Source organism: Diplotaxodon limnothrissa, linkage group LG11 (genome assembly GCF_057381915.1).
Source record: "Diplotaxodon limnothrissa isolate DT_005_m linkage group LG11, D_limnothrissa_male_GT1.1, whole genome shotgun sequence".
Taxonomy (NCBI): domain Eukaryota; kingdom Metazoa; phylum Chordata; class Actinopteri; order Cichliformes; family Cichlidae; genus Diplotaxodon; species Diplotaxodon limnothrissa.
Window position 1 is genome coordinate 39,992,447 of NC_140606.1, and position 26,498 is coordinate 40,018,944.

Sequence of the window (26,498 nt, forward strand, 5' to 3'; positions counted from 1 at the left end):
TAAAAATCTGTCACAAGCGTCTCATAGAAAACTTTAGAGCCTTGAATTGAAGCTGGAAGTCTTATTATAATTCTAATAACAATAAGAATGATGGCTTTTTGCACAGTGCTGCAGCGATGCATGCTCGGACGGCGCTGTGGTTGCCTGGGAAACAGCTGGAAGCTCAGAGTGTTTCTGGGCTGTTCAGGGTTAATGTGTGTTAGAGGCCCCCACTGCTGCACTCTGACTGGCTCTTTTGTGACAGTCAAGCAGGGAGACTCCGCCTCCTGTGTTTTTACAGCGGGTCTGGTCTGAGGGAGTCCAGACCTGCTGGATCACATCAAACTGGAGCTCAGACATGGGTGAGTCCACTTTTCTCCTTCTCCTAGTATCCCCCCAGGAGGAGCAGGTGTAACCGGTTTCTGCTTCGTCCCGCTGCAACAGTTCGGCCCAAACAGACTCCTTGACTCTGCGTTGTGTTGTGTTTTTAAGAAGACAAGGAGTCTCTGATTAGTGATGGGTCGGTCGCGAACGAAATGGCTCTTAGAGCCAGGTCTTTGAAGTGAACGATGCGAGCCGGCTCCGTGGGTTTTTTGGGGTTTTTTTTCTTTCTCTTGCCCTCTCTTTCACTTTTTTTCGCTTCACGCTGCAAGTCCCTTGTGTTTGCGCTGAGCAGAGACGGCAAACAGAGCCCTGCGTTTGCGCCCCTCCCCTCTCTGCTCAGCGATGAGCTGAGGGGGCGGGGCGGTAGTTACACTCGCAACAGCAGTAGCACACAACAAGAGCAGGAGGGAGAGGGAAAGAAAGAGAGCCGGGAGCAACAAGAGACAACACCCTTACATTGGAAAGGTGCAGTAAAGAAAATGAGTGACACCAAGAAAAGAAGCAAAGTCTGGAACCATTTCAATCTTATGACAAAACAAAGGCAGAGTGTAGAGTCTACAAGAAAAGGATATCATATAGAGCCGGCTCCACAAACAACATGCACAGGCACCTAACAACTGTCCACCCATCAGTGCAATGGGAAGATAAAACGCAGTCAGTTGAGTGTGATATTAATATTTCTAAATGACAACCTTTCCCTTAATTAAAGATCTGGGCGTTCTCCCCCCACCCCCCCTTTTTTTTCTCTCCATATTTTATTGTGTTGTGGTTTGCAGTGTTTTGTGTTGTTTCACTTTAAATTTGTTTAAAAGGAAAAAGCTGAAAAGCAGCAGCACACTTCTTCAGAGAGTCTCCTGATTATCGAATATTGATTACCAGCAAGAAAACAGCAGCTGCTCCTTTAAACTGCAGGCAGGTGTGTCTGTGTGTGTGTGTCTGTGTGCGTAAACTTTATTTACGCAACACGTAAAGCTCGCTAAAATGAGGGTCAAACATTAACAGCAGGAACGCAGAGCGTCGCCCGCGGTAACCATCGCAGATAAACACGTCATAAACAGACGAGCAGTGAGTGAAATAAAATGATCCACACAGCCTTTGACCCCAGACAGGTCAGAGGTGTCGGTCCCTGCTCATGGGACAGACTGAAGGTCTCGATGTTGTGTCAGCGGTGAGATCCTCTTCATGTGCAGCTGCCTGGAAACGCACACAACGGGATTTAACGACCTTTGACCTTTGGTACTTTTCAGCAAGCTGCTCAGGATGTGGACCGGGATACCGCAGCCCGCTGGACGCCATGAAGGGTGAGCCCATCAGCTGCGTGTGTCTTTTAGCCAGCAGGTAAAACAAAGGGGGAACCTGCTGCTTGTGTCACATGACCTGTGCTGAGGTCACAGGCTTCTTTGTTCTGTTTCTGTTTTGAAGTGAGACCTAGTCGGGGCTGACGCTGCATTGTGGGCGGGCCTAAAGGGCCAACAATGACACGCCCACCCTGACGCTCGGTGTTGAGCTTTCTGAAAAAGTAACAGGTAGCACTTTTGAAGACATCACAGCAGCCCGAATCACTCTGACCTGTTAAACTTAAGCAGGATATCAGGGGTCAGAGGTCGCTCAGCAGATAACTCGGTCCAGAACCAGAGCCCTGGCGCCTGGTTGGGTGGAGGTCTGCTTCCGGCTCTGCACTGGTTTGGCCCAGCTGTGGACCTTTCCTGCAGGCTGGAGATCCAGATGTTTGGCTGAGATTGTTAAGGTCCACATAATTGAGGAAGGAGAGTACAAACAACCAGGTCCAGAAGATCTTGGTCAAACAATTGATTTTAATGAATACACGCGTGGGAAGACCACTGTACGCAGACAGCACTTGATCTTCGACTTAATCAGAGCATACACAGACTTTTATAGCATCAGGGTTTGAATTAATGACGCCCCTTCATACGTCACAGACAGAATATATACACACGTCAGATCAAAACCACAATGACTTTTAACACAGTTTAAAGGAACGTTGTCTTCTATCTTCATGGCCGGTACTTCCTGTCACTGCCGGATGCTCTCTTGTCATCTTGACACCTCAGCAGCAGTTCTGCGACAAACTGCTCTTTTTGCAACCCCAAGCAAAACATGATTAAACTTCCACCTATAAATGATTCTCTAACTGAGTGTGTGTGTGTGTGTCGTCCTCAAATGTTCTCTCAATTCACCCGTTGCACTTCTGACCTTTTACCAGACCAGAGGCTCATCCTTATGTGTAATAACCTAACTGAAACTACATGTACTATGTTGAATAAATGTTTTAATCAAGAACCTCTACTAAGAGCTTAATAAAAGAATATAAAAGTATAACAGACAATTTGAATAACCTAGTAATTCAAATAGCCTCGTCTAGCCTGCTCAGAATAACTTAGACTCTGCTTTCCCTTCTGCAAACTCTCTGCAACTTCCTGTCAGCCTGCAACTTAGTCTTTCTAAAAGACACACACACTGTTTAAACCTCTGAATACAATATCAATGCTGCAGATTCTATTATTAATGCAATGGTAATGATGATGATTATTTACCAATAGCAGTAAAATAATTTCCCTGCTCCACATTAGACAACCTCATGTCAGCCAATTGGTCCAGTAATAAACACCCGCTCCCACTCGAGAGCACTCCCTGCGTAAGCTTAGGTTTTTTCTGCGTCCCTCTCTTGTCTCGGGCCTCCAGGATCCTCACCCCCTGTGGTCGCCGAGATCTTCTGCAAAGGAAACAAAACACCTTTTCCTGCATCTCCCTAACTTATCCTATTTGGGACTCTGTAATCAAAAGCCTTATCCTAATTACACTCTTAACTTATTGACTTGTATTTATATATATTCTTCGGCTGTAGAAGCTGTGAGATCCGGGTCTGGGTCAGATGCTGCATTGTGGCGTGGTCGCGGTCCCTGCATGTTTAGGAGAAGTTGGGGTTTGGGTCCTCAGCAGGTCCTCTTCACAGCTCACACCTATTTCTGCTTCAAGGTCCTCGGGAGGAGATCATCTACCTGCCCTGCATATACCGCAACACCGGCATCCTGAAACCTGACTACCTGGCCACTGTGGACGTGAACCCCAAATCCCCCACCTACTGCCAGGTAGAGCTGAGCCCCGCTGGAAGCCGAGGACTTCCTCCTTCTCCTTTAGTTTCATATCTAACATCAGAGTCAGTTGCCTCCTCTTCCTCAGTCACAGATGAACGTTAAGAACAGTGCTGTAGTGCATTGTGACCTTTGACCCATGCCCTCACAGGTGATCCACCGGCTGCCGATGCCGAATCTTCGTGACGAGCTGCATCACTCCGGCTGGAACGCCTGCAGCAGCTGCTTCGACGACGCCTCCAAGAAGAGAAACTTCCTGATCCTGCCGTCACTCGTCTCGTCCCGAATTTACGTGGTTGACGTGGGGACGAATCCCAGAGCGCCCAAAATCTACAAGGTATGCACGCCATGGCAGCGGGGGGCGCTGACTTCACACAGACACACACACTTGTACTGATTATGGACACGTTCCTCATAGTAGTCGACTTTTACAAATGACGACCGACCCCCCCCCCTCCGACACGGCCGCGTGGTCACACAGCACCATGACTGAGGGCATGCTTACATCCATGCGCTGACCTGAGAGCAGGTCAAAGGTTAGCAATTAGGAGGAAGCAGAGGGTTAAAGGCAGCACGGTGGCACGGTGGTTAGCACTGTTGCCGCACAGCAAGAAGGTCCTGAGTTCAATTCCACCATCAGGCCGGGGTCTTTCTGTGTGGAGTTTGCATGTTCTCCCCGTGTTTGCGTGGGTTCCCTCCGGGTACTCCGGCTTCCTCCCACCGTCCAAAGACATGCAGCTTGTGGGGATAGGTTGATTTGATAATCCAAATTGTCACTAGGTGTGAATGTGCGAATGAATGTGAGTGCGAATGGTTGTCTGTCCCTGTGTGTTGGCCCTGCGACAGACTGGCGACCTGTCCAGGCTGTACCCTGCCTCTCGCCCTATGACAGCTGGGATAGGCTCCAACGCCCCGCACGACCCTGGAAAGGATAAGCGAATGGATGGATGGACAGAGGGTTAAAGTGAAGGCTGCTGCAGGTCTGTCAGGCATGAACTTGGATCTGTTGGAATATTCCTCTCTTTTGTCACTCAGACCATGTGATGAGAGCTGGGGGTTAAAGATGGCAGTCGGCCTCGTGTCAACCGTGGAGGGTCAGTGTGGTGGGACGTGAGAAAATCGCTTAAAGGGAAGCTGCGTAAAGGGCCGGCGCAGCACTAAAGACTGGAGTGTAAGGTCAGGAGGCCCGTCCGGTCTTTCAGAGAGTGTGGGGCCCACAGACAGCAGCAGTGCCCTCCACGGGCTTTCAGCTCCTCGTGGCAGAAACCTGCGATCACACAGAGAAGTCTGCACGGAGTAGCTTTAGGAAGAGCAGCTGCTCTCCTCAAATTTGGACAGATGACTCCTTTGGGTCTGCTGTCAGAAAGCGAGGAGGAGGAGGAGTTCATCCAGAGTTCAGGCTGGACGATGAAGCACAGCTGCTCTTTAAAAACATTCAGCATTTAAACACATTCAAATGTCTTTAAATGCTGAATGTTTTTAACACAAAACAACAAAAAAAGGCGCTTTTGGCCGGGCGGTGTTATAGACCACGCTTAAATGAATACTACTGGTTTCATCTATTTATTCATTTTTGTGTTGTGTGTGCGTGTGTTGTGTGTGCGTGTGTTGTCTGTGCGTGTGTTGTGTGTGTTGTCTGTGCGTGTGTTGTGTGCGTGTGTTGTGTGTGCGTGTGTTGTGTGTGTGCGTGTGTGTGCGTGTGTTGTGTGTGTGTGTGTTGTGTGCGCGTGTGCGTGTGTTGTGTGTTGTGTGTGCGTGTGTTGTGTGTTGTGTGCGTGTGTTGTGTGCGTGTGTTGTGCGCGTGTGTTGTGTGTGTGTGCGTGTGTTGTGTGCGTGTGTTGTGTGCGTGTGTTGTGCGCGTGTGTTGTGTGTGTGTGCGTGTGTTGTGTTGTGTGCGTGTGTTGTGCGCGTGTGTTGTGTGTGTGTGCGTGTGTTGTGTTGTGTGCGTGTGTTGTGTGAGTGTGTTGTGTGCGTGTGTTGTGTGTGTGCGTGTGTGTGTGTGTGTGTGTTGTGCGTGTGTGTGCGTGTGTTGTGCGTGTGTGTGCGTGTGTGCGTGTGTTGTGTGTGCGTGTGTTGTGTGTGTGTGCGTGTGTTGTGTGCTGTGTGTTGTGTGCGTGTGTGCGTGTGTGTGTGCGTGTGTTGTGTGTGTGTGCGTGTGTTGTGTGCGTGTGCGTGTGTTGTGTGCTGTGTGTTGTGTGCTGTGTGTTGTGTGCTGTGTGTTGTGTGCGTGTGTTGTGTGCGTGTGTTGTGTGTGTGTGTGTGCGTGTGCGTGTGTGTGTGTGTTGTGTGTGTGCGTTGTGTGTGTGTGTGCGTGTGTGTTGTGCGTGTGTGTGTGTGTGCGTGTGTGTGTGTGCGTGTGTGTGTTGTGTGTGTTGTGCGTGTGTGTGCGTGTGTTGTGTGTGTTGTGTGTGCGTGTGTTGTGTGTGTTGTGTGTGTGTTGTGTGTGTGTGCGTGTGTGTCTGTGTGCGTGTGTGTGTGTGTGCGTGTGTTGTGTGTGTTGTGTGCGCGTTTGTGTGTGTGTGTGTGTTGTGTGTGTGCGCGTTTGTGTGTGGTGTGTGTGTGTGTGTGCGTGTGTGTGTTGTGTGTGCGTGTATGTGTTGTGTGTTGTGTGTGCGTGTATGTGTTGTGTGTGTGTGTGCGTGTGTGTGTGTTGTGTGTGTGTGTGTGTGTGTTGTGTGTGCTTGTGTTGTGTGCGCGTTTGTGTGTGTGCGTGTGTGTGTTGTGTGTGTGTGTGTGTGTGTGTGTGTTGTGTGTGTGTGTGCGTGTGTGTGTGTTGTGTGTGTGTGTGTGTGCGTGTGCTTGTGTTGTGTGCGCGTTTGTGTGTGTGCGTGTATGTGTTGTGTGTTGTGTGTGCGTGTATGTGTTGTGTGTGTGTGTGCGTGTGTGTGTGTTGTGTGTGTGTGTGTGTGTGTTGTGTGTGCTTGTGTTGTGTGCGCGTTTGTGTGTGTGTTGTGTGTGCTTGTGTGTGTTGTGTGTGTGTGTGTGTGTGTGTGTGTTGTGTGTGTTGTGTGTGTTGTGTGTGTGTGTGTGTGTGTGTGTTGTGTGTGCGTGTATGTGTTGTGTGTGTGTGTGCGTGTGTGTTGTGTGTGTGTGTGTGTTGTGTGTGTGTGTGTGTTGTGTGCGCGTTTGTGTGTGTGCGTGTGTGTGTGTGCGTGTGTGTGTGTGTGTGTGTGCGTGTGTTGTGTGTGTGTGCGTGTGTTGTGTGTGTGTGTGTTGTGTGCGCGTTTGTGTGTGTGCGTGTGTGTGTGTGCGTGTGTGTGTGTGTGTGCGTGTGTTGTGTGTGTGTGCGTGTGTTGTGTGTGTGTGTTGTGTGTGTGCGTTTGTGTGTGTGCGTGTGTGTGTGTGCGTGTGTGTGTGTGTGTGCGTGTGTTGTGTGTGCGTGTGTTGTGTGTGTGTGTGTGATGAATATTAACTACATTTCAGATGGTGGAGCCCATCGAGCTGTATTGGAAGTGCGGCCTGGCGAACCCTCACACCAGCCACTGCCTGGGCAGTGGTCAGATTATGATCAGCTGCATGGGAGACCCGTCCGGTAACGCCAAAGGTTAGGCCATATCGCAAACCCTGCACGCCACCGCCCCTTTTGTTTGCTGAGAGGCAAATGGGACTCCAGAAGCCCATGGGTCAGGCCGGTCTTTGAGTTTAACTGCTCATCTTCACTCAGGTGGTTTTGTTCTTCTGGATGGTGAGACGTTCGAGGTGATCAGTAACTGGGAGCACCAAGGCGAGGCGGCGCCGTTCGGCTACGACTTTTGGTACCAGCCTCGGCACAATGTGATGATCAGCACCGAGTGGGGAGCGCCCAAAGCTCTGGTTAACGGTTTTAATCCAGCTCATGTCCAAGAAGGTGAGTAAGAGGAAGAGTCTGAACCTCCTCCCAGTGTCCCTCTTTGCTTCTTTCGTGTCCGTCTGTTCTGGACCCGGCTCTGGTCCCAGTAATGGGGCAGGGATAGCTCAGTAGGTAAAGTGGTCACCCCATGATCGGAAGGTCGGCGGTTCAAATCCACTTAACGGCTACCCTGAGGTACCCCTGAGCAAGGTACCATCCCTACACACTGCTCCCCGGGCGCCTGCTTAGTGGGCTGCCCACTGCTTCACTGAGTGAATGGGTCAAATGCAGAGAAAAACAAGTAATTTCCCCATGGGGATCAATAAAGTATCCATTATTATTATTATTATTATTATTAATCCTTATCAATATAAGTATCCATCAGCTGAGACGCTTTGGGTTCTTGTTGTGTTGCAGGGCTCTATGGCAGCGCCCTGAATATCTGGGACTGGACCACCCACAAGAAGCTGCAGAGGCTTGATCTAGGAGAAGAGGGCGCCATTCCACTGGAGGTCCGGTTCCTCCATGAGCCGAGTGCCGCTGAGGGCTACGTGGGCTGTGCACTGAATTCAACCGTCTTCAGATTCTACAAAACGGCAGTGAGTGTGTGGTTCTGTTAAAGATGATCAGCTGATCTCTGCAGGCAATAAACGAGGAAGACGAGTTGGAAAAGCAAACTGTGGTGAACATTCAGCAGGTTTGAAGGTTAGACAGGTGCGACTCACCTGTGCTCCGGCACCAGCTGCTGGAACCACCCACCTCAGACAGCCGATGTTAGCATGCTAGCTGTTAGCGTGTTAGCATGCTGAAGCTAACATGCTTTCTGTGTCTCAGGAGGGGGACTGGGCCGCAGAGAAGGTCATCAGCATTCCTAGTAAGAAGGTGGAGGGATGGATGTTGCCCGAGATGCCAGGTGAGTGCAGTCATTTCCCTTTGATTGCAGTCTTTCACCTGTCTGACCACATCACCTGTCTGTCTGCGCAGGTCTCATCACAGACATCCTGATCTCACTGGATGACCGTTATCTGTACTTCAGTAACTGGCTGCATGGTGACATCAGACAATATGACATCACAGACCGCAGAAACCCACGGCTCGTCGGCCAGGTGTGGTTTTATCACCCTGTCGGGTGATGTCACTGAATATGTGGATCGTTAGCACAAGACCGCTTATCTGTCTGTCTCTTCCAGGTGTTCTTGGGAGGAAGCATTGTCAGGGACGGACCCATCAGAGTCCTGGAGGACCCAGAGAACCAGGAGCAGCCCCGCCCCTGCATCATAAAGGTATCACAAAGCAGAGAGGCAGGAAGCAGCACACCTGTCGCTCTGTAGAAGAACCGGTGTCTTCTTAGCCCCTGATAGAGTAACCATGGTTACACGATAACCCCAGGAGGGGGTACAGGTGTAGACTGCACCTGCAGAGACATAAATGGATTTAAATGTTCCTCATGCTGTACATCCGTCCCAACTGTTCTGTGTCTCACCTGTGTCCATCTCAGGGGAAGCGTATCGCTGGAAGTCCTCAGATGCTGCAGCTCAGTCTGGACGGGCGGCGCCTCTACACGACCACGTCTCTGTACAGCGGCTGGGACAAACAGTTTTACCCCGACATGATCAGGTGCGATCCTTGACCCCACAGGGGTTCCACCTCAGTCCACCTGGACCTATTTCATGACTCACAGGATGCTGCTGTGGTGCTCATGTGTGCACATGCTTATTACTGTGTCTGTGCTCAGGGAGGGATCAGTGATGATGCAGATCAATGTGGACACTGTGGATGGCGGTCTGGCCCTGAATGAGGACTTCCTGGTGGATTTTGGTAAAGAGCCCGACGGTCCGGTTCTGGCCCACGAGCTGCGGTACCCCGGCGGAGACTGTACCTCCGACATCTGGCTGTGAAGCCATGATCATCCTGAGCCTCAGAGTCCAAACACATTTGAGAACAGCTCAGGCAGGAGTCTGATCTCCATGTAACTTCTGGTGTCACCATCACGCATTAGAATAACTTTGTTGTCCATCACATCGGCCGCAGGAAAAAAAACATAAGATAAGATAAGATAAGATAGAACTTTATTAATCCCTCGGGTGGGTTCCTCTGGGAAATTCGATTTCCAAAAAAGCACAGCACCGACAGAAGTTACAGAGTTATACACACACACATATATAAATACAGAGACAATATAAATAAAATATACGAAGGGGATAAATAGAATAAATAGGAATAAAAATAAAAATACAAGTGAATTGCACATTTCAAGTATTGAGTCTATTGCACCGTTGACTATTTACAAAAGTATTGCACAAAAGGTATTGCACAGTGAGGTGCAGAGGCACTACAGCTTAGTTGTTCCCCCCTCCTTTGTCCTCCTGTTTCCCCTCCCTCTCCCCTCCAGAGAGGAGTTAAACAGTCTGATGGCGTGTGGGACAAAGGAGTTTTTAAGTCTGTTAGTTCTTGTCTTTGGGAGAAGCAACCTGTCACTGAACAGACTCTTCTGATTGTTTATGGCCGTGTGCAGAGGATGCCCAGCATTGTCCATAATGTCCATCAGTTTCTTTAATGTCCTTTTCTCTGCCACTGTCACCAGAGTGTCCAGCTTCATGCCGACCACAGAGCTAGCCCTCCTGATCAGTTTCTCCAGCCTGCATGAGTCCTTCTTTGGAGGAATTGAGCCTCAGCAGATGTGTCCATGTTTTGTTCATTATTCCAAAGCTTCCTCACTGAGTCTCCATCCAGCCTGGGAAGAGCAGGTTAAAGGGCCATTACGCTTTATTCCACACTGCCATGTGTTTCAGGTCAACTTTGAACTTCCAAATTCAGGTGAAGCGCCACCCTCACGTCCTCCCTGCAGGTACAGCGCTCTGCTCACGCTGTTGAAAGCCAGCAGGACGGAAAATGCAGAATGCTCCTTAAATCGTTCCGGCTCAGGGGAAACTCCCAGAGTTTTACAGACTTCATCTTCACAACATCCGCCTTTCCCCGCTCGCTCTATTCCTACCTCATGAATCAGATCAGTGATTCAATCAACTGATCGATCAAACAGTGTCAGTCGAGGTATGCGCACAAACACCAGCAGGGATAGCTCTGAGGTACCCCTGAGCAAGGTACCAATAAAGTATACATTATTATTATTATTGTTATTATTATTATCATTATTATCATTATCGCGTGTTGAAGAAGAGCTGGATCACAGCAGCTTGTTTTTGTAATGCTCCTTTCAGCCACTAGAGGCTCCACTACCAGGTTAAACTCACCTGCTCTTCTCCTGTCTGAGAGAAAATTCAACTCAGTAAACAAAAATCAGATCAAAGGCTTTTCTTGTTGAATCAATGACGTCTGTAAAATGTTCTTTAATGTTCACACGCCAGCTGAAATTAAAACTTTATCACAAAGATGCTGCGGCTTGTTTTTCTGTCTCAGCTTTGCTTTGCTGTTTGCAGATTATCTGTCTGTCAATTGATCGTCTCATCTGAGCACCAGCAGCTGCTGTAAACTTTTAGTTTCTCCTCTCTGTGATAAACTGCTGATAAATATGAGAGCTGACACTCTGATCACCTGTGAGACGCCAGAACACTCGGTGAAATAGATTGATTGTACACCCTATGGCCAGTGGGGGGCGCTGGTAGGGCCAACTGGACCTCAGCACCACTGTAACCTTTAAGCACTCCTTTGCACGCACACACACAGCAGTGTACGGGTTTAACTTCACTGCAGTGAATGGCTGAGTGCAAAACGAGTTCACCTGAGAATCTTCAGGTGAGCCTGAGGAGCTGAGGACTGGAAGAAGAGACGGGGACTGCGAAACATCGAGGCTCACACCTTTTCATCTGAGCGGAGATGAAACAGCTTTGTGCTGCTGTGTGATGTTCATGAAAACATTTGAAGCTCTCTGAATAATAATTTAAATTTTTTTTTTTTTTTGCCTGTCCCGTTTGGCTCTTTTGCATCAGAATTGTTGTCTAAAGGCAAAGAAAGATGCCCAACGGATTTACTTTACCAACTGGACCGTCCCAGCCTTGCCGTAATGGTCCATTTGATTCACCTTTTATTGTTTATTTTATTTTCACTTGCTGAATACGGGACAGACTTGACTGGGGGAAAGAAGGGGAGAAAGAAAGAGGGAAAGAGAAACAGCTGAGAAGAGGGACGGGGGAGAAGGGCAAAAGACAAAAACCAACAGAATGAGCAGAGAAAAAAAAATGCATATATCAATCACCTGGATCACCTGCTGAGAAAGAAAAAAGAAAACAAGCAGAAGAGAACAAGAGTAATAGAATAAACAACATCACAATGATATATGGGAATATGACAGTAAATACTAAATGTTAAACATTATTGTGCAGCACATAAGATCAACAGAACACAGTGTGCTTTGAGGTAGGAGCCAAAAAGGGTGTAGTTTGTGGGTGTGATCACCCGTGTGTACACCTGTGAGCATGGACGCGCTTGTTTTTAAAAGGTTCCTTCATGTAATGATCTGCTAGAGGGTGTGGGGGGGCCACAGCCCCGTCCTCCAGGGCTTGAAGCAGGTGTGGAGGAGATCAAAACTCCAGACATCCAGAGGCCCCCAGAACACAAGAGACCAAGGAAGACCAACAGAGGGGCAGCTGCGCCACTGTCCCAGAAAGAGCTGAGGAGAGTCCCAGATGAGGGCTCACTCAGCAGCCACCAAGGAGTGAGCCGGTGTGTACCTGGACGCCCATCCCCGGACACAAAGAACCACCAACGCACCGATGTCTGAGGGAGTCCGCCACTGGCAGGGGAAGTGGTGGTGGGGGGAGATAGGCCTCCAAACCTTGGAGGGCCTGAGATGTCCCCAGAGAGGTGGCGCCTGACACCCAACCTGACATATAGACACAGACATACAGGCACACACAGACACAAACATCCATTCCCACCCTCATGCTCTCATATGCACTTACTCCACACTCAACCAACGTGGAGACAGACATAAAGAGACGTTGTACACACGATCACACTCCCCAAGCGTACTCTACAAACCGGGTCTAGGTACCCTTGCCCCTGGAGGGGGGAACTGCACCCAGACCCAGGTGGTGTTTAAATTTTTTAACAGAGCGGAGGAGGCGGAGTCTTTGACGTCAGTTACGTGTTGAAACAGGGGCGATTCTAGGATCAGAGCTTTGGGGGTGCTGAGCACCCAGAGAGCTGCCCAGCCAGGCAAGATAAACCCCGTCTCTGTCAGTCCCTGCATCCTTAAACGTTGTCCCGAGTTCTCTCTGAATGTCTCCTTGGTGCATTTAAACCCCTGCTCCTCCCTGTCCTCATCGTCTGTTGTCTTCGTCTCCATTATCAGTCATCATAATTTTACCATCTCTGTGCAAGTCTGCAAATTTCTTTATTAAATCATAAGATTCTTAAATTCATCAAGTCTCTCTGTGCCTGGGTCCTCGTCACAAAACATGACATCACTGCTTTGCACATTTGAACACAATTTAATCCCACATTTGTGAAAGAAAAGAAAAACACTTTTTTGAAAAGTCTGTAACAAAACCATCAAATCTGATAAAGGTTATTTAAATGCTGCTAAAGAAGAATGGATTGGAATAAAAAACATACATATGCTAACCTTAGTTACTGGGAGAATAATGAATGATGCTCATAGTGAGTAAGAAGTAAACTGAGTGCATTTTTTGGACAGAGATTCACTTTTAAAGTGTGTGTGTAATATAATACAGACACATAAAAAACACTCCCAAAACAGAATAAATTATTACAAAATATTAATAAAAACTATAAAAATAGAGGCAACTTTGCCTGTGGTAGAATGTATACAATGTATGAAAAAATCTTTACTGCAGATGCTAATTTTACTCATTTAGTAAAACTAATTTTGTGTTGTAAGATTTATGACTTTCATGCTTTCATAGTGGTGCTTGGGACAGCTTGACCTTTTATCAGGTGGTCCACACTGTAACAAGTGTGAGAAACACTGATAAGTGTGTGTGTGCTTTTGGAAAACATTTAAAGCTGCTGTACAGAATCTTTGAAACAAGCTTAAAACACTTTTAGAAACAGAGCATCTGCTTCTCTTTACAGCTGCTCGCTCCACCAGGGCTGTTTGGCTCTTTCTGATAGTGAACACATGTGATGCACGTACTGCGGCAGTCATACAGACAACTGGACGGTCCAAAGGTTGGCCGACCTGTTACTGGCTGAGGTTTTAGTAGAGTTGTGGCTGAACCACATACAAATATATCATTAATTTTAATCTCCCCGATCAATGATAATGTTATGTTGGGATGTTGTTAAAGAGGCTCAAAGTGTTTCAGCCCAGTTTGTTTAGCAGATTCTGTTTAGCAGCTTTAATACAGGGAGGACACAACTTCCAGACTGTGAGCAAAATCAGGTTTTTCTCTTTGTCAGTTTCACAGTTTCTGCCTGTCACTGCTCCCTGTCTGTTTGCTTACCTGGTTCTTCCTGACCTTGTACTTTCTCCTCACGTTCCCTCTTTGGACTGACAATCGAACACAAATAGATTCAATTAGATGAAAAATTACATTAATATGAAAAAATACTATTAAGATCACTAATGAAAAAGTCCTCTCTCAGTGTACTTTAAACCAAAAGGCAAATAACCAAACCACACGAACATCTAATAAAAGATATAAATATTGAAACACTGATCCAACATTATTCTTGATTGAGGGATCATTTGATTTTACACTTTTACCTGAATGTGGCTCTTTTTTTTGAAAAAAGACTTCCTTATATCCATTATGAACCTGGCTGTCTGCACACACACACACACACACACACACACACACACACACACACACACACACACACACACACACACACACAACAGGAGTTATAAGGTTAATGGGCATCCAGTCAGTTAGTATCCATTTCAAACAGGACAGTGGTAACAACAGCAGGCTGCGGACAATTTTAAGTTTTAGGTTTTAAACAGGCTGTATACATTTCAATGGGAGCAACAGGACGGTCAAATGTTGCTGATTTTACTACAGAGCAGGACGGATTGTAGGGCAGCAAACATCGCCGAAAAACACATTTCCAACACTGCAGATTACCTGGTGTAATGTTTTTCAGCTAAAAAGAAACATGTTCTGACTCCTACCAACTATATAAAGAGTAACTGAAGGTTAAATGCAGCTAATATGTCCTGTTTTAAGCCAGGCACTTACGCCTCCGCTCCGCTGCGTCTCAGCCACCATCGCTCTGGCAGCAACGGCGCTAGAGCCAGAGCAGGGGAGAGCTGGAACAAACCATTTTATCTATATTTTTGTTGTTAAAATGTAACGTCTCAAACAAGTACAGTACTGTATGCTTTTTATATTTTTAGTAGTGTGTCACACAAACAGCAAATATTGTCAAAAAAAAAAAGAAATCTTTGGGGGTGCTTTGATTCATTTTGGGGGTGCTTAAGCACCCCCAAAATGAATAAGCACCCCCAAAATGCTTAAGGTGCTTAAGCACCCCCAAAAATGGGCTAAAATCGGCCCTGTGTTGAAATGACCCTGCTGGGGGGATTTCTGTGATGGTTTGAGGCGCTGCAATGGCCGTTCACCGCCTCAGGGGGCGCTGCTCAGACACGGTGAGAGAACCGAGGAGCGCAGAGGAAGAAGAGAAGCAGCGGCTGAGACGATGGCCGGACTCTATCAATGGACCCGAGCTGGACTTAAAACATAATTTCACGCGCACTGAGCCATCACCAGGTAAGAAGAGCTTACCTGGGAACACCTGGACATGTTAGCACACCGGCTGGGCTCACCTGTCCCCGCACCGCTACTAATGTTAGCTTAGCACGGAGCTTTAAAAGGGGACTGCGCGCAGGCAGCAACAGTTGGCCTGCTAATGCTAAGCTAAGCTAGGCTAATAGGCTGCAGCTAATAGAGCCGCTCGGTCAGCTGACTAACGGCCTGGTGACGGTCAGCTGACTAGAGGACCAAAGCAAATATGGGGAACAGCGGCCTCAGAGCTAGAATAGGGTCACTGGGACAGCTGACGGTCAGCCATCAAATGGCCTGTTAGTTTAATGCCAGGCTAACAGCTGATTTCTGGTCCCGATGACCTCTGACCCCGGGAGGTCACGCCTGTACAGCTCAAGTGGTCTGAGGTGGGGCTACAAAGATAAACGTGTGGGTGTTTTGAAGGTGTCTCACCTGACTTGAAACCAGTTCAACGCACTCAGGTTGCCCCTATCAGGCCCCTGACGTCATCAGTCACAGGGGCGTGGTTATCAAACTGAGCGGACAGGGGTTGTCAAACTTACAACACACACACCTGTCCTGGTGACTCACTCCGCTTTTTTATTATTTCTTCTCTGTAAATCACCTGTTAATGATTGATCACGTGCAGACTTCGCCCCTCATGTGAATGCCTGGCCAGATTTATTGATGATGTGAGGAGCGCACCTCCCAGGGATCAGGGACACAAACCACACCCACCCCAGCATCACACCTGCTGTGTGACTGAGCTTGTTTTATAGAGGGCAGTCTCTCTGATCAATAACTGATTATTTGATATGGCTGAAGCTCAGAGACTTGCTCAGGTGCGCTCTCACCTGTAACTGTTTCAGACAGTCTCTCTCCTCGGCTGTGACGTGAGCGAGCTGCACGCTTCCTGTGGTCGGCGAGTGTAGACGTAGACAGAAAATAGTTCCTCCTGCTCAGAGGAAGGTTTGTTATGTCTTTGTTGAGCAGCAGAGCAGTGATTGATTGATCCTGATTGGGATCTGTTTTACTCTGACGCTGAAAAGCAAAGATCTGCAAATTAGCACTTCCTGTTTCGTAATGCATGATCGATCAGCAGATTGATCAGTTGATGATGTTGTCTGATGGTTGTGAACATGCCGTCATTCCTGTGACCGGTGCCTAGCTCGCCACACAACCCCCCCTCGCCGCTGACTCATTGACCAATCAGCTAAACTGACAACACACAGCCTGACCTTTGACCTCTCTGTCTTTCAGTGCCAGAGGGTGGAGCTAACTGGCAGCCATGATGGAGGATGCTGAGCTGGATCTTTCCCCCGCCCACTCGGATCAGAACAGCCCCTCGCCCTCCATCTCCTCCTCGCCCTCGCTGTCTCTTCCCTCCACGCCGTCCTCTTCCTGCGGCCCCCCACAGGCTACTACCCCTCCCCTGGGCGTGATCAACGAGGGAGTGGCTGAGCTCAGCCTGGTGATTGATGCCGAGGTAGCCCAGCGGGCGTGTCAGGAAGTGCTGCAGAAGGTGAAGCTGCGTCAGGTGGATTCCGACAGCACCTTATCACAGAGCGAGGAGGGACCAGATGCGCCGCCGTCCGACCCAGAGGGCCCGGCGCCAGGCTCAGTCAAGAGCGCGCGGCGGCGGCAGAGACACAACCCCTCCAAACAGTCGTGGCTGCTGCGCCTGTTCGAGTCCAAGCTGTTTGACGTCTCCATGGCGATCTCCTACCTGCACAACTCTAAGGAGCCTGGCGTGCAGGCCTACATCGGTAACCGCCTGTTCAGCTTCCCGCACGAGGAGGTCGACTTCTACCTGCCGCAGCTGCTCAACATGTACATCCACATGGACGAGGACGTCGGTGACGCCATCAAACCCTATGTGGTGGGTGTGGCCAGGCGTTACGGGGCGTTTGTTGGTGGATGGTAACGGTGTCGTTTGGTTTCTAAGCTTCTCTGAGCGTCTCCTACTGAGTCAGGTGACCACCAGGTGGGGTGTAGCGTTAACCAAATCTTGTCCTAAACTCAGAGCTGCCAGTGCTCCGAGTGCAGTGAGCGTCGAAACTGCGGGACAGACTGAGTGCTGTACCTTAGATTACTGTACCTTAGATTACCGTACCTTAGATTACCGTACCTTAGATTACTGTACCTTAGATTACTGTACCTTAGATTACCGTACCTTAGATTACTGTACCTTAGATTACTGTACCTTAGATTACCGTACCTTAGATTACCGTACTTTAGATTACTGTACATTAGATTACTGTACTTTAGATTACTGTACCTTAGATTACTGTACCTTAGATTACCGTACTTTAGATTACTGTACCTTAGATTACTGTACCTTAGTTTACTGTACCTTAGATTACTGTACATTAGATTACTGTACATTAGATTACTGTACATTAGATTACCGTACTTTGGATTACCGTACATTTGATTACTGTACCCCTTGGGGCGATCGTGGCTCAAGAGTTGGGAGTTCGTCTTGTAATTGGAAGGTTGCCGGTTCGAGCCCTGGCTTGGACAGTCTCGGTCGTTGTGTCCTTGGGCAAGACACTTCACCCGTTGCCTACTGGTGGTGGTCAGAGGGCCCGGTGGCGCCAGTGTCCGGCAGCCTCGCCTCTGTCAGTGCGCCCCAGGGTGGCTGTGGCTACAATGTAGCTGCCATCACCAGTGTGTGAATGTGTGTGTGAATGGGTGGATGACTGGATGTGTAAAGTGCTTTGGGGTCCTTAGGGACTAGTAAAGCGCTATATAAATACAGGCCATTTACCATTTACCATTTAGATTACTGTACCTTAGATTACTGTACATTAGATTACTGTACTTTAGATTACTGTACATTAGATTACTGTACATTAGATTACCGTACATTCGATTACTGTACCTTAGATTACCGTACCTTAGATTACCGTACCTTAGATTACTGTACATTAGGGTTGCGTGAGATGACTTGTTTTCGTGTCAGTTCTGGTAGACCTGAGGCGCCCCACAGCATGGAGGCGTTCAGCCTCTGCGCCGATGGCCAGGTGACGCTCTGACTGTGGACCAGAACCTGAACGGCACCTGTACCTCACGTTACTGATCACTCACGTTATCAATGCTGTCGATAGATTCTGTATTCCTGCATGGAGGAAACCACGCAGCGTGTTCAGACCAAACATGGCATTTCACCCGTGGAAGGAGGCGGGACCATGTCCATGAAGGCAGGAAATTGTTAAAGTGCTACCCAATCGTTACAGCTGATCACCTGTAGTCAGAAACGGAGGTGGTGCCGAGTGCTGCCGTGTGATTCGCTCTAGGCAGACAGACCAGAAAAGTAAATCTTTAAATCTGAACTCCGAGGTGAAACTTGCCGTTTTGTCTGAACACGCAATCAGAGCAGGGGTTAAAGGTCGATCAGCTGACTGCTTCCTGTGTCCTGCAGGTGCATCGTTGCAGGCAGAGCATCTCCTTCAGCCTGCAGTGTGCCTGGTTGCTCGGCGCTTACTCGTCCGACATGCACATTTCCACGCAGCGCCACTCCCGGGGAACCAAGCTGAGGAAGCTCATCCTGTCCGACGAACTGAAGCCCGCCGGGCCACGGGTCCGCAGGGACCCCCTCGCCCTGACGCCGTTCTGTCCCGCGGCGCCGCCCACCGTCAGCCCCGGGCCCCTGGGAGGAGATCACAGCCTATCGCCCACAAAGAGGACGCATCAACGCTCCAAGTCGGACGCCACGGTCAGCATCAGCCTGAGCAGCAACCTGAAGAGGACGGCGAGCAATCCGAAGGTGGAAACCAGCCAAGACGAGGTAACAGCCCGCCCTTGGAGGGTGCAGTTAACCCACCAAGGGAGTTTTCCCAGAACACCCTGGCTGCCGATCACTCGCCGCAGCTGGTGGTTCTTTATCTATCAACCGGCTTTTACCGGGTTTTTGATCAGGTTTTGAAGTGAAACGAGTCAGGTGATCGTGCCCTGTGGGAGGTATCTGCAGGTCAGAGTTCATTTGTTCAAACAAATTTCAGCTCTTAACCTCCTATGACCCAAAGTCTCTCATGGCGTGCATTTTTAATCCCTCTTTGCTATTTGAGCTGATTGGGACCCGACAAATGTAGAAACAAAGAATGATCTTTTTACCCTCCGAGAGCAAAATGTAGCATTGTGGTCTAGACAACCCAAAATGTCCACAGATGTGGACCCAGGTCCTAGGAGGTTTCAACAAACAGGAAGCACTCCATCACTGGCCAATCAATGAGCAGATTAGAGACCGGGGCTCCATGTGGCCGAGGACCTGGAGCCAATCGATGTGAAACATCTGGAATCATCCAAACAAACAAACATCCGATCAGTTCAATTCAGCTTTATTTATATAAGAACAGAACCACAGACGCCTCGCAGTGCTTTGTGATGACAAGGATGATGAGGGAGGTTACTCCGTGGAAACATGGCAGCCTGCAGTGTGTCTGCACATGGTGAACATTCAGTTTAAGAGATGAGGTGACGCACCAGGGCGACTCAGGGTGCGGTCTGTTAGACACCAGCGGCGGTACGGATGCTGTCTCCGCCCACTTTTACTGTAACGGTGAGGCAGCCACAGGCGTTTAACACCAGCTGAGCTCAGGTTGTAGCTCGTGCGTGTAAAGTGATAAAGGCTCGTCACGGGCCCAGGCAGCGCCGATTTCTGAACGCATCAGGCCGCTGAAGGTTAAACCTCCAGGACAGGTGAGCTTAGAGCGAGCACACCTGTACATGACTCTGACCTCCCGTCCTCTGACCCTCAGGACTGCAGCTCCAGCTCCGACAGTCTGGAGTTCGATTCCCGTCCCGTAAGTTCAGCTGCTTCCTGTTCTGAGCTCCAGGTGCATTGTGGGAAATGAAGTGTGTGGGCTCCTGTTCTGGTTCTGGTTCAGTCACAGACGTGACTCACGTGTCATTGCTTGAGCACACGTCTGCGGACTCGGGCTGTACTCCAATCGGGATCTGATCGTCCTCGTGATTCCATCGTTTGTGTGTCAGGTTTGTCTCCACTCACTGCCAGTACTCGGATACACTGATACTTGGATACAGAAAAGGTTTGCTCACAGATGTGAACAGTCTGAGACTTTTGTGAAACTTTGATGTTAACGGAGAGACAGAACGTAAAAGCACGCATCCGTCCTCGGTGGAGAACGCCTTGGTCAGCTGGCTCATATCTCCGGAGGATTCTGGGCTCCTCTCTGCAGAAACTCTGTAGGAGCTTCAGCTCCCTCTACAGAGTTCCTGCAGGGCGGAGGTTGGCAGCTCGGACTCCGCGTGACCCTGATGTGCTTCTTTCTTAGCCCCTGCTTTGTTTTGGGACCTTTCTTCAGCCGTGCTCAGGTTTTCCCGTGTGTGGTCCCATCTGTCGGCTCAGATTTTCCCCCGCCGTGCCTGACGGTGGGGTCGGTCTTTACTGGGTCATGCTCTTTGGGTTTGGGTTTAGAAGCTTTCAGCTGCCTTCAGATCATTGACAGGCTCCTCCCACCGATGGTCTCGTGTCCCCTTCAGGCTGCGATCATGTGACCCACTGTGATCTGTGGGAGGCGGGCTGGTTATAAGGATCAGTTTGTAACTTTTGTGTTTTTCTGGGTTTTGTTGGTCAATTTTGTGTCTCCGTTAAAACAAAACGAGACTGTTCACTTCAGCGAGCAGACTGAACACTTGAGGCGGGGTCAGGTGATTGTGACCTCGGCCTTCATGTTTGAGCTCGCTCGCTTTATCTGAACCTGACACACAAACATCAAACCTTCACCTCTCTCTCTCGCTCTGAGTTGGTCTGCTGTGACAGGCAGAGCCGTAAGCCCCTCCCCCTCGCCCTCTGACTGTGTGTGTCTCGCCTGCAGCCGGTGCGCCTGGCCCCTCAGAGGGAGTTCATCAAGTCTCTGATGGGCATCGGGAAGCGTCTCGCCACGCTGCCCACCAAAGAGCAGAAGACGCAGCGTTTGATCTCCGAGCTGTCGCTGCTCAACCACAAGCTGCCGGCCCGCGTATGGCTGCCGACCTCCGCCTTCGACCACCACGTGGTGCGAGTGCCGCACACTCAGGCCGTGGTGCTCAACTCTAAAGACAAGGTGAGAGTTCACAGCGCCGCCCGCGGAAGGCTGACCGCCGGCGGCAGCCCAGGTGAAGCGCCTGTCAGATAACGTCCTGTTACCCATGACCTCATCAGTCATGTGACCTATATCCTCCCCTCAGGCGCCGTACCTGATCTATGTGGAGGTTCTGGAGTGTGAGAACTTTGAGACGTCCAGCGTTCCCATTCGGATCCCAGAGAACCGGATCAGGAGCACGCGTTCTGTGGAGAACCTGCCAGACTGCGGCATGACGCCGGAACAGCGAGCCGGCAGCTTCTCGGTCGTTCCGAACTATGACAACGACGACGAGGCGTGGTCCGTGGACGACATCGGAGAGCTGCAGGTGGAGGTGAGCATGTGATGTCATAGCCCGGTAGTGAGGTGGTTCCAGAACATGCTGCGACGCAGACGGAGGTGAGGTCTGTGTGATGGCACCGTTACCTGTTATTTGACCTTTGACCTCAGACGCTGTCATGTCACAGCTTCATTAATGATCAGTGAAAAACACGAGTCAGAGCACGCTGCTGCACGCCACACACAACGGTAATAAAGATGGCCGTCACCTTTCTGGGGCGGCATGCGGAAGCTCTCGCCGTCGTCTTGTTCAGCCGCAGCTCTTTCTCTGACACTGTTAGGAATCTGGGTGTGCTACTTGACAGCTCATTTAAACTTGATAAACAAGTGTCTGCTGTCGTCAGATCCAGTTTTTACCAACTTCACCTTATTTCTAAGGCCAAACACTACATCCCGCACAATGACCTGGAAAAGCTCATCCACGCCTTTGTAACGTCAAGGCTAGATTATTGTAATTCACTTTATTTTGGTCTCCACTCTACCCTTCTACATAGATTACAGACAGTCCAGAATGCCGCTGCACGCATTCTAACTAAAACTAAGAAGTTTGCTCACATCACTCCCGTCCTTGCTGATCTGCACTGGTTGCCTGTGAAATTTCGTATTCAATTTAAAATTCTGTTGCTTACTTTTAAAATTACTAATAACACAGGACCAAGCTATCTTAAGGAACTCTTAAACTCATATGCTCCTGCGAGGGCTTCAAGATCATCCTCACAGTCATTGTTGGTCCAGCCCAGATCTCGTTTGAAGTCTAGAGGTGATCGAGCGTTTGCTCTAGCTGCACCTGAGCTGTGGAACAATCTCCCGATTGGCATCCGGGCGTCTGACTCTATTCAATCTTTTAAATCACGGCTTAAAACATATCTGTTTGAACTTGCTTTTTCTACCAGTTAAATCCTGGCCTTGTTTGCAGTGAGTTATTCTATTAATTTTTCTGTTTGTCTTGCGTTGTCTATGTTCTCTATCACTGTGTTTGATGGTACAGCTTTACTTTGCTATAGCTATGTGCTATAGTTTACTCTTATTAGTGGTTTTTACCTGTGAACATAATTCCACACTTATATGACTCTGATGTTATAATGTTAATTGTTTTATTCTTTTATTCTTTTATGTAAAGCACTTTGGCATGCCCTTGGCTTTTAAATGTGCTCTATAAATAAAGATTGTTGTTGTTGTTGTTGTTGATCCCAGTACTCGAAGGTTAGCAGCTCAGTCTGCAGAGCAGTTTCCTCGTGGAGACACTGACCACTCCTCCTTCTGTCCCCCCCCCCCACCCACACACCCACTCTTCATGCTCCTCCCCCTGCAGCTCCCGGAGACTCACACCAACAGCTGTGATAACATCAGCCAGTTCTCGGTGGACAGCATCACCAGCCTGGAGAGCAAAGAGCCCGTGTTCATCGCCGCCGGAGACATCAGGTCAGAGTACACACGGTACTCACACGTACAGAAATATGTTTCCCTCAGTTTACCTGACTCAGACGCAGCGCACCGAGTTAGTACAGCTGCAGGAATGATGCTGTGTGTTTCAGGCGGCGTCTCTCAGAGCAGCTCGCCCAGGCCCCCACCACCTTCAAACGGGACCCTGAGGACCCGTCGGCGGTGGCGTTGAAGGAGCCGTGGGAGGAGAAAGTCAGGTGGGTGCGTCCTAAGGTTTACTGAGCGCGTGCAGTGTGCTCTGGAGATGGTGTTGGTGACGATGACTCCCCGTGCGTCTCCTACAGGAGGATCAGGGAGGGCTCTCCGTACGGACACCTGCCCACCTGGAGGCTCCTGTCTGTCATTGTAAAGTGTGGAGACGACCTGCGGCAGGAGCTGCTCGCTTTCCAGGTGCTGCGGCAGCTGCAGGTAACACCACCTCATCACACGACCTCACACCTGTCCCTCCACCCTTCTTCTTCTCATCATCTCCTCTCTGTGTCATGTGACGGCGCCGCGGACGGCGCGTGCAGTCGATCTGGGAGCAGGAGCGCGTGCCGCTGTGGATCAAGCCGTATAAGATCCTGGTGCTGTCGGCGGACAGCGGCATGATCGAGCCCGTGGTGAACGCCGTGTCACTGCACCAGGTGAAGAAGCAGAGTCAGCTGTCGCTGCTCGACTACTTCCTGCAGGAGCACGGCGCGCCCACCACCGAGGCCTTTCTCACGGCGCAGAGGAACTTCGTGCAGAGCTGCGCCGGCTACAGCCTCATCTGCTACCTGCTGCAGGTCAAAGACAGGTGAGTCTGTGACATCTTCGCGCCTGTGTACGCTGTCCAAGCGCCGCGCTAAATGTGCTCCTCCCTTCTCACAGGCACAATGGGAACATCCTGCTGGACGCCGAAGGCCACATCATCCACATCGACTTCGGCTTCATCCTGTCCAGCTCGCCCAGAAACCTCGGCTTTGAGACGTCCGCCTTCAAGCTCACCGCGGAGTTTGTGGACGTGAGTACAGCCAGGGGGCGGGGCTTCCTGTTAGAGGAGGAGGGCTGAGGGAGGCTTCAGTGGGAGGTTTGAGCCCTTGGTGTGATATGTCAGGTTGTTTTTAACCCTGAGCCTCGTCTGTCAGGTGATGGGCGGGCCTGATGGCGACATGTTTAACTACTACAAGATGCTGATGCTCCAGGGCCTGATCGCAGCCAGGAAGCACATGGAGCGCGTGCTGCAGATTGTGGAGATCATGCAGCAAGGTGAGTTGCCACAGCTCCTCCTGGTGGCAGTTCCCTGCCCCACAGCACTAACTCCGCCCTCTGTGCCCCCAGGCTCCCAGCTGCCCTGCTTCCACGGCTCGAGCACCATGCGCGCCCTGAAGGAGCGCTTCCACATGAGCCTGACGGAGGAGCAGCTGCAGCTGCTCATCGATCAGCTGGTGGACGGCTCCATGAGGTCGCTCACCACCAAACTTTACGACGGCTTCCAGTACCTCACCAACGGCATCATGTGACCGCTGTACAGACTGAGGAGCTCTTACGGCTCCGCCCCCCTCCTTTATTTTATTCCAGGTTCTTTTTGTTGTCTCGTCTTCTCCAGGAGTTCAGCTTCCTCTTCGTCTCGTTATGTTTGTCCTCTTCGGTTTTCGTTTTTTTTTTCTCTTCCATATGTGGACTGATTGGTTGCTCCCAGGACTCTGAGCCAATGAGAGAGCAGCCCACTTTTAGTTGTGACCTGTGAACTGTGATCAGAGTGGCGCCGTTTCCTGTTTTACCTGTGACGGAGTTTCTTTGAGCCAATTAAAACCAGTCGCTGTTCACCTTTAGCTCCGCCTCCTCTGATCTGATCACATGGTTTCCTTTACTTTGTTTCTGCACACAGTGAGCTGACATCATCCTGTCATATTTCCTCCTACATCAGCTGCTACAGAGAGAGATTTTCAGATCAAAGCAGGAAGTTGTCTGGATTTTAGAAATAAAAGTTTCAGATTTTCTTTGAAGGTGTTTTATTTTTCTGACTCGTACACAAAGGTGGAGAACGTTTATTCAACAGAATCCACAGGTTTGATGCGTGACCTCAGCTGGTGTTCCTGTGGGAATCTACACAACTTCATCCACCCCCAGCAGGTTCTCGAGCTCAGAGTCGACCTGATGGGTCTGAGGTCTGATTTGATTTAAACTTCAGTTTTGGTCTTTAAGAGTCCGTAACGATCAGTGGTTGATTATTCTGACTGTAGAGCAACTGCAGAAATCTTTGATTAATAATTAGTGACCAATCTGTGTGTGTGTGAGAGAACGAACACTTGGACTGTGAGTGTAAAGTGTTTTGTAGTGTTCCACATTCACACAGGATGTGCAGCAGTGTTCAGTCAGAGCTCAGGTCGGTGAAAACTGCACGCACGCACACACAGACACACACACACACTCGGGATTTAATCTTTTTTGATCCACTTCAACTCTTAGTCTGAGTTGCCGTGGTAACAGATTCTGAACTCCTGCTGGCTACCAGGTGTTCTCTGACTCCTCCCCTCCTGCTGCACCTGAAACAGCTGACTGACTCAGTGATTGATTATCAGCTCAGATCGGTAGTCTCCATCTGTAATCTGATTACATTTAGGGCATCATCACTTTCAATCACTGCAGTCGGATCAGCGATCGTTGCTGCTCCCCGATCGCAGCTTTTCTGTGACAGGAACCTTCATCCGGCCCAACACAGCAGACCTGATCAATCTATCACAGATTCGCTCCGTCCTGTCGCGTCGATTTAAAATCAAATCAGCTTCACGGAGTCGACGTTTATCCTTCGGCGTTGACGAAGCTCATTCAGGACGTTCTGAAAGCGGCTCCATTCATAAAAACAGCCTCCTCGAATAAAAACATTAAAATAGGTTCAATAGGCCTCAATTTAATTTAAAAATGACATCACAAAGCACAGGGCGAGGGGCGGGGCTAACACCTAGACAGGTCACCAGTTTGTACCTCCTCTTTTCCTTCACCGCGATGACGTTTTGATTGAAGGAAGAAGGAGACCCCTGCACTGAGACGTGAACGACCTGAAGCTCGTCTCCAGTGTAACCATGTGACGCCATGATGAAACTACAATGTGCAGAAAATGAACTACAAAACATGGCCGCCGCGTGCGCTAACCCCGCTGTTTGATCGAGGTCATGACGGCAGACGTGGCTGCGTGTCTCTTATAAACCACAGCACGTGGTTAGATCAACAACATTACAATAACGCGCCCTGTTTATTAAACAAGGCGAGTAAAGAGAATCCAGCTTCTTTCCCTCTGTTTCCCTGCAGGGATCCAGAGGAGGATTTCAGTGAGTGCAGTAAAATCCTCCGTCCTCGCTGATCCCAGCTTACACAGAGCCATAAACACCCTTTGATCAGATCATATAGATCATAATCTTGAGCTCACACAGCGTTCTTCACGCAGCAACAGGAAGTAGTTTTTATTCCATTTATTCGTGGGTCGCTATGAATTATGGGACGTGTTTTCTCCTCCGCTTTCGTAAAGGATGCTCCAGTGTCTCCTCCGCTAAAGGAAACGCTGAAGCTCCTTCCCTCAGTGTTTGGAGACCTGGAGCAGGTTTGAACCCAAGACCCTCCTGCTATGAGGCTCACCGCTGCCCCACATGGTCACACGTTAGTCACCTTAAAAAAC

The 26,498-nt window shown here is 49.5% G+C and overlaps 3 protein-coding genes across 9 annotated transcripts in view; all 3 read left to right on the plus strand.

The window, feature by feature from the left end:
• The first annotated feature begins 283 nt into the window (after positions 1 to 283).
• On the plus strand, positions 284 to 10,689 carry selenbp1 (selenium binding protein 1). Of its 5 annotated transcripts, none has more exons than XM_085366762.1 (12): positions 284 to 341; positions 1,469 to 1,664; positions 3,361 to 3,473; positions 3,628 to 3,813; positions 6,900 to 7,020; positions 7,141 to 7,323; positions 7,723 to 7,904; positions 8,140 to 8,218; positions 8,290 to 8,411; positions 8,496 to 8,588; positions 8,804 to 8,922; positions 9,041 to 10,689. In XM_085366762.1, the coding sequence occupies exons 2-12, from the start codon at positions 1,496 to 1,498 to the stop codon at positions 9,201 to 9,203; spliced, it is 1,530 nt and encodes a 509-aa protein (XP_085222888.1). In that variant the 5' UTR covers positions 284 to 341; positions 1,469 to 1,495; the 3' UTR covers positions 9,204 to 10,689. The 5 variants fall into 5 exon arrangements, with proteins under 5 accessions (XP_085222888.1, XP_085222889.1, XP_085222890.1 ...); XM_085366763.1 differs by having other exon boundaries at positions 295 to 341; positions 1,611 to 1,664; XM_085366759.1 differs by having other exon boundaries at positions 324 to 341; positions 1,473 to 1,664.
• Positions 10,690 to 14,913: 4,224 nt separating this feature from the next.
• Positions 14,914 to 24,779, plus strand: pi4kb (phosphatidylinositol 4-kinase, catalytic, beta). 3 transcript variants are annotated; one of them, XM_085366046.1, is made up of 12 exons: positions 14,914 to 14,999; positions 16,254 to 16,872; positions 18,418 to 18,783; positions 20,834 to 21,061; positions 21,186 to 21,413; positions 22,731 to 22,840; positions 22,954 to 23,058; positions 23,146 to 23,269; positions 23,374 to 23,639; positions 23,714 to 23,846; positions 23,971 to 24,091; positions 24,164 to 24,779. In XM_085366046.1, exons 2-12 carry the CDS (start codon positions 16,282 to 16,284, stop codon positions 24,343 to 24,345), a joined length of 2,454 nt encoding a protein of 817 aa, XP_085222172.1. In that variant the 5' UTR covers positions 14,914 to 14,999; positions 16,254 to 16,281; the 3' UTR covers positions 24,346 to 24,779. The 3 variants fall into 3 exon arrangements, with proteins under 3 accessions (XP_085222172.1, XP_085222171.1, XP_085222173.1); XM_085366045.1 differs by having other exon boundaries at positions 23,971 to 24,779; XM_085366047.1 differs by lacking the exons at positions 20,834 to 21,061; positions 21,186 to 21,413.
• Positions 24,780 to 26,318: 1,539 nt separating this feature from the next.
• myo1eb (myosin IEb) overlaps positions 26,319 to 26,498 on the plus strand; it is a 16,775-nt gene continuing 16,595 nt past the window's right edge. Inside the window, exon 1 of the mRNA XM_085364960.1 lies at positions 26,319 to 26,423. Coding sequence (XP_085221086.1) covers positions 26,319 to 26,423 — 105 coding nt within the window. The remainder of the gene's footprint in view (positions 26,424 to 26,498) is intronic.